Below are 7,500 nucleotides of genomic sequence, written 5' to 3'. Positions count from 1 at the left end.
CTCACACAGAACAATTCCTCCAAACAACTAAACTACAGTGGTTTTTTATGAAAAAAAAAATCTCTTGGTATCGATATCGGGGTGGCATTCAGTTGCAAGATATCAGGTTTTGGATCCGTACCAGAAAAACTAGTATCGTGCCATCTCTAGAAAAGGAGAGCTGTATCTGCTCAGGATTCACAAAAGCAGACATAAGTAATCGCTGCCTGGTAAAACGAGCTTTTGAGACTGATATAATAAATAGCTCAAACATGTTTCTCACACCATTGGCCAGCAGTAATAAGCGGTCGGCCTTGAACCATAACTGCACCGTAGCGAGCCTGCCGTGCGCACTGTTAACGTGATGTTATCACTCTGCACTGATGTCATTATTAACCGCTTACTAACCAGACAATTATTCGTAGGTTATATAAAAATAACAGGCCTAGCGGAAATCTTTGGTATGTCAGTTTTGCTACTGTAATGTGTAAATGTTAAATGCATTGTAGACATAATGAACTGTTAATGCAGATTTAGGGTTAACGTATAATGCAGCGCTTATGAATAATTCATGTATTACGGATGATTGTGGGCTTAGTGCTTTGCATACACAACGCAATATATTCCTTCAAAAATGAATGCAGTACTAAGGTTGTCAGAATACAACATAAAGATACTGGTAATGTGAGGTGAACACAAGCACTCAGTGTGAGGGTGTGTCGTGTGTATGCACACTGCGTGCCTTTATCCTGTGGTCATCTCGGTCCACCACCGTAGCCACACGTACGAGCATGGGATTCCTCTTATCTACAACCTCCATCTTCATATTCACCTGGAAACTGTGGGGAGGCTTCTGCACACAAAGAGAGAGGGAGAGGGAGAGAGAGAGAGAGAGAGAGAGAGAAAAAAAGTTTTTAAAAAGTGGCAGAGAAAAGGGGTCAAAGATAGATACTGTGTGTGTGTGGGTGTGGGTGTGTGTGTACACCTTTGTATGCAGACATCCTACTTCACAATACCAAAGTTTCTGGAAGTTTTTTTTCTGGAAGTTGTAGAGAGACACACACACACACACACACACACACACGCGCGCGCACACACTCACCGCTTTAAAAGCACGGGCGTGGGCAGGTAACGATCCGGTGTCCTCCAGGTACTTCTCCCAGGAGAAACCCCCGCTGCCACGGTAACCTGCGGAGCACGCCACGCATGAGACCAGCCTCGAGTCACACACGCATCTCACACACATAGGCTGTGTGATCGTAAAGCCAGCTCGTACACGTTTCTCGTCCCACCTAATACTACAAACTGCTAAACTATTGGGGAGGATGGCTGTAGTGTGTTCGCAGGACCAAACTCGCTGTTTGGTCAGGCTAAGATGGTTCACGAGTGGGTTCACTATTCACCGGTGCCAGGTGAACCCCCCCCCCCCCCAGCGTCCGGTTGGACACTGTAGGTCTCACCTGAGCCCTTGGCAAAGTGAGAGGCGACGTGTGGCAGGAGGCCTGTGAGTGGAAAAGACTCGATTCTTTTCCGGAGAATCCCAGCTGCTCACAGGTCAAACTATTAACGGGTATTTATTACAGGGACTCGTGTGCGTTTGATCAACAGCTGCCCTTGTACACGACATGGGTCGCGCCAGATAAATAAAGATTTAACTGCAACCTGACGGTTAGCATTTCGTATACGACTTGGTTGGAAATCTACAACCTTTACACAGACGCTACTGAGCGGCTTAGAAACAAACGACCGTGGAACACATCAGGGAGGGCTGACTACCCAAACTCGTCCTTTACTACGCATCCTGGTGATGGCACTTACGATAGACAATCTTGCTTTACTGTGAGGTCTAAACTGTCAGCTGGCTAGCTAACACCGCCCGCAACACATGTAGTATTGTTTATGCCAGCATGCTCTTGTATTTGTTTAAATATTAAAATATTAAAAAGGTTTAGGATCACACTGGGTGGGGCCATCACCTGGGGGCGTGGTGAGGATCTTGCCATTCTCCTGACACCAGCCAATCGGATGGATGTATGGACTTGTTGCATCACACCTACAAAAAAAAAAGAAAAAGATACAGCGGGAGCAAATGGAAACACAACACAGACGCAGGGACAAGAATGGGCGCGAATGAGCAGAAGCACTCTGCCCGCCGGCCCCAAGCACACCGAGAACAGGTGGAGTGTGTGCCGTAGGTGGTGTACATGTGGTCGGTGGAGCGAGGGAGCGAAACAAGAGAGACCAACAGAGATCTGGATCGGTGTTCTTGACACCTTGCAGTCGGGGTTTTGGTCATCCGTTATCTGTGCACAGGGTGTTGGTAAAAGCATATTCCAGGCACCAGAGCTCCATGTGCACGAGACAGCACAAGGTCGGTGTTGGGAATCGTGTACAGATCTAGTCACTGTTTAAATATTACTGAAGACCGACCACATGTGACTGCGGTGATCCATTAAACAACCTGTACGATCCACCAATCAGCTTTTCGGGTCTAAACAAATCGTAGTTACGATACTGTATGGCAGTACGCGCATACGTCCACTAACAGTTATAGAACCGATACAGAACCTCTCTGGTACCGCCCAAATGGACGGATATTCTTCTCTTCACTTTGCTAATGGAGGGGGAGCCTGGCATTTTTTCCTGATATATACTCATGCATGCCTTGTGTATTGTGTGTGTTTTTTGGACACGCCCTTTTCTGACACATAATGTCTCTCTCTTTCTCTTTCTCTCTCTCTCTCTCACACACACACACACACACACACACACACACACACACACACACACACACCCCTTCACCTCATCCATAAAGTGGTCGCAGATCGCGCATGAGCTCATGACTCGGTGCTTTGGTGCCACCTAGTGGCCGATTCCGTGTAACACAATACCGACTGCAATTTAAATTTCCACCACACAGAAAGCGACGAACACCGTGTGTAATTCTTGTAGTCGCTGAAACGCTCCGCCTGAGCGGCGCAGCAGTACTTTCTGCTACACTGTCCAATCGGGTCTATTATCTTCTTATTCACAATCTGTACAATAAGTTGATTTTACAATTTTAGCGCAAGCATTGACAGATGGCATTACGAAACAGCATTAGCTAAATCTTAACATGCTTATCTGTGTTTACCTATCAATAATTGTTATCAGAAATGTTATTTTTATGAGTTCTACTAGTAAAACAACACTGACAGTGTTTTAAAACATTCAACCTTAAGGCTGCTAGAAATAACGTTAGCTTTACCAGTAGTCGTAGCTCTCATCCCAGTCGTCGAAGTGGACCAGGAAACGGCTGTCCACCATGTCCGTGACTGTAGCAACGCAGATGAACGAGGGATTCTTCTTATCGACCGCCTCGAGTTTCATCCCAATCCGGAAGCCTAAAGGTGTGACCGTCTGAAAAAACACCACCACCACCACCACCACACACACACACACACACACACACACACACACACACACACACAAAATAAAAAATACACAAACATACCGGCACACAGTACACACCACACCCACACACACACACACACAGACAAAAAAAATACACAAACATAACAGCACACAGTACACACCACACACACACACACACATACACATAGACAAAAAAAAAAATACACAAACATACCGGCACACAGTACACACCCCACACACACACACATACACACACGCACAATTACCCTTCCATCATTTCAATCCGTTTTTCAAAGTCCCACAAATGCACGCTGTGTTTCTACCTTTAATTTCTGTTGTCTCATCTTACTAGTTTTATAATCGGGACCTCTTACAGCTGCGCAAGAATGTAACCGGCAGGACTGAGGAGGAGGTGATACAGGTGGGGCTGTCCGGGGGCTGGCGGGTTTGAGGCAGGTGGGTGCACTCACAGCGTTATGGTTGTCGAAGAGCGCTTTGGGTGCGGCCTGTGCCTTGCTCGTCTTCAGGTAGGAGCACCAGCTGAACGCCTCGCTCTTCATCCCTGTAAGGACAGGTGCACACCAGACTCAGCACGGCCCGCCATCACGCACTACCCCTCCCAACCTCCCGGGGGAGCCGATCGCCGCTCGGCACTCTTCCCGCACACTCCCCTCCACCGAGGCAGAGCATTTCTTCTTCTTCTTCTTCTTCTTATTATTATTATTATTATTATTATTATTATTATTATCATTATCATTATTATTATCCAGTCAGTTTTTCCGACTTATGGAGATATATAAGAATATTATGCCTTATCCTTATAGCATAATGGACAGCATAATAAGACCATGGTGATGATAAGGATGTCTCTTCACTCCCTACTAGCAAAAACATGACCAGAAACATTACAAGTAAATGCTTAAAACAAACACGCTTAAACCACACAGCTGAATTTACACTTTATAGGGACTGGTGAAGTCACTCCAATGCACCACCAAGAACTCAGAGTCCACCCCCCTCCCCCAATGACCTCACAGTGGAGGAGTCCAGTGCTCAGTCACCCCCCCACGACCTCACTGTGGAGGAGTCCAGTGCCCAGTCACCCCCCCCACCCACGACCTCACAGTGGATGAGTCCAGTACTCAGTGACCCCCCCCACAACCTCACAGTGGATGAGTCCAGTGCTCAGTCACCCCCCCACGACCTCACAGTGGATGAGTCCAGTACCTTTTGGAGGGTGCAGCTTGTGACATGTTTTCTCACACCAGCCCACTGGGTGGATATCAGAAGAGTTGCAGTTCACCCAGAAATCGTAGCAGTCCGAATATTTATCAAAGTGCAGTCGAACTCTGTGGCCACACACCTGCAAATGTGGAATAAAAGCATGAAACACACAGCTCTGCCAGAAGTCTGAACTGTAATAAAACAAATGCACTTTTTCCAAAGTAACAGCTCTTGTACTAGGAAACACGGTATTTTTTACTCACAGCCCTCTTTATTAGAAACACCTACCCTGCACTTCACTGGCTGCTATGTTCCACACACCTACTTTTACATGTGCACATGGGCACTTTACAGACTTTACCTCCCCTATCGCTGGTAGGTTGCCGGTGATGAGTGTAGAATCCACACTAACTGTGCCATGCCCTCACTGCGCCATAGCGAAGTGTGGCGCGCGCGCGCGCAGCTGCGCAGCTCACCTGCGCTGCGGCAATGTGTATGGTGTCCAAGCTCTGAACCACAGCCATACCCCTACAAAGCAGCTGCACTGAGACAGCTGGAGACCAACAGGAGGTTGCATCTACGACCCAGGCAGTCCCCAGTCCCCAGTCCAATCCCGAGGGACTTAGTTAGTGTAGTGCCACTGTGTGGCGAGATGTTGTACTGTTGCCTGGTGGTTACCTCGGCGACGGAGAGGACGCAGTACATGGAGGGGTGCTCGGGATCAATGCCTTCCAATCTCATGCCCACCCTGAAACCATTCTTATTTTGGGGGAGGGACTGATACTACAACAACAACCACACACACACACACACACACACACACACACACACACACACACACACACACACACACACACACACGACGGTTACTCCCACAGAATCTTCTTCAGATACATACACTGAGTGTTCATATATATTCTGCTACTGATATTAGCTGACTATAAATTAGACAGAAACAGATTACATTTATTGGATGTACCTAATTTTTATATTTGTGTGTGTGTGTGTGTGTGTGTGTGTGTGTGTAAGCTATTAGAGCCATGAATGAAAATTATTTATAGTTTAACAGAACTACTAAATATATATTTTCCACTTTTACCACTAAGAACCCACAACACACCCTGTATGCCAAAATATCAAAAGTACTCTAAATATCTCATCTTCAGTTTCTCATCTCTCAATCTTTTAATCTGCACGTATGCTTATCCATTCACTATTCATCTATTTCTCCATCCTTCAGCTCTGTGACTATCTAATGAGCCTTTATAAAGCAATGTAACTATCTAATGAGCCCTTATGAAGCACTGTGACTATCTAATGAGCCTTTATAAAGCACTGTGACTATCTAATGAACTCTTATGAAGCAGTGACTATCTAATGAACTCTTATGAAGCACTGGGACTATCTAATGAGCCTTTATAAAGCACTGGGACTATCTAATGAGCTTTTATAAAGCACTGTGACTATCTAATGAACCCTTATGAAGCACTGTGACTATCTAATGAACTCTTAAGAAGCACTGTGACTATCTAATGAACTCTTAAGAAGCACTGTGACTATCTAATGAGCCCTTATGAAGCACTGTGACTATCTAATGAGCCCTTATGAAGCACTGTGCCACTCCATGCCATGGCGCTGTAACACAGATCGTTCACCTCTTTGAAGAGCTTGCTGGGAGCTGCGATGGCTCGGTTCTGCTCCAGGTAGGATGCCCAACACCAGGACTTTTTCTTGCCACCATACGGAACCGCTAGGAGTGGGGGGGGGGACAAATCTCAAACTGTTCTTTTACACATTTACTAAATCAAACCAATCTGTGGACAGATTTTATCTAAGCTACAGACAATGTCTCCAGTGGGTAAGGGTTAAGGCAGAGCTTTTGGATTGATTGAAGTGTGAGGACCCCTGTGGTGTGTGACAGGTGTCCATGGCGGTGCCCGTGTGGAACTCACACTGTCTGAGCAGAGCGGCGTCTCCCCTGCGCTTTCTTCTGCCTCGAGGAGCTCCTCGCAATGGCCTCCTGCTCTCTTTCTCTTCCTGTTACAGAGATGCACAGAACACCCACTTGAACATAAAATGGCCTCCAAAGAATTGGCAGATGCACTCCCGAACCTAAAACCAAAGAAAGTAGGTGACCTGACAGCATCAGGACTCAGAAGATGGAGAACATTTCTGTTGACCGGCACAGCTGACAGCATTAGGACTGAGATGTTGGAGAACATCTCTGCTTACCTGCACAGGTGATAGCATTATGACTGAGATGTTGGAGAACATCTCTGCTGACCTGCACAGGTGACAGCATTAGGACTGAGATGTTGAAGAACATCTCTCCTGACCTACACAGGTGACAGCATGAGGACTCATCTCTCCTGAGCTGCACGGGGTCTCACTAAAACTCTTTAATCAAGGTCTTCATGCTGGCTGCTTTCCTGTAGCACGGAGATGACTTCCACAATCTATAAGAGTGGAGACAAAACTGTCCCCAGTCACTACCACAGCACGCGTAGAGCATTAACCTTGGAAAGGTCATCTGATGAACTACTATCGCCTGAATACAGGCCTACTGAACACAGTACCTGGAGTAAGAGTCAAATTATCTTTTCCCCAAATCATTGTACTACAGATCATATTTACACCCTACTCACCTTAATCACAACAGCACATCCACCAAAAAAAAATATAGCAGTATAACATTTATGTGATTTTCTGATTTCCAAAAAAGCCTTTTTGGCATACCAGAATATTTTACTTAAGTTCTAAAATGTGGTGTCGATTTAAAGTATATGATGTTATCAAATCTGTATATCTGAATAGTAAAACTTGCCAACAGACTAAGAGAATACTTCACTCAGGGGTGTGAAGTTACTGGACTCATTCTGAACA

General features: G+C 45.9%; 1 protein-coding gene across 2 annotated transcripts in view; it reads right to left on the bottom strand.

Moving 5' to 3' along the window:
• The window catches only part of l3mbtl3 (L3MBTL histone methyl-lysine binding protein 3), a 37,937-nt gene that overhangs the window by 17,431 nt on the left and 13,006 nt on the right, over positions 1–7,500 (bottom strand). For both annotated transcript variants that reach the window (XM_035529227.1, XM_035529226.1), the window contains 9 exons: positions 6,570–6,654; positions 6,273–6,367; positions 5,296–5,400; positions 4,621–4,756; positions 3,864–3,955; positions 3,227–3,378; positions 1,956–2,032; positions 1,082–1,167; positions 722–832 (listed from right to left, as the gene is read on the bottom strand). In XM_035529227.1, the coding sequence (XP_035385120.1) occupies positions 722–832; positions 1,082–1,167; positions 1,956–2,032; positions 3,227–3,378; positions 3,864–3,955; positions 4,621–4,756; positions 5,296–5,400; positions 6,273–6,367; positions 6,570–6,654 (939 nt within the window). The remainder of the gene's footprint in view (positions 1–721; positions 833–1,081; positions 1,168–1,955; positions 2,033–3,226; positions 3,379–3,863; positions 3,956–4,620; positions 4,757–5,295; positions 5,401–6,272; positions 6,368–6,569; positions 6,655–7,500) is intronic.

Source organism: Electrophorus electricus, chromosome 8 (assembly GCF_013358815.1).
Source record: "Electrophorus electricus isolate fEleEle1 chromosome 8, fEleEle1.pri, whole genome shotgun sequence".
NCBI classification, from domain to species: Eukaryota; Metazoa; Chordata; class Actinopteri; order Gymnotiformes; family Gymnotidae; genus Electrophorus; species Electrophorus electricus.
Note: the sequence above shows the minus strand (reverse complement) of the source record. Positions and strands in the feature narration are given on the sequence as shown.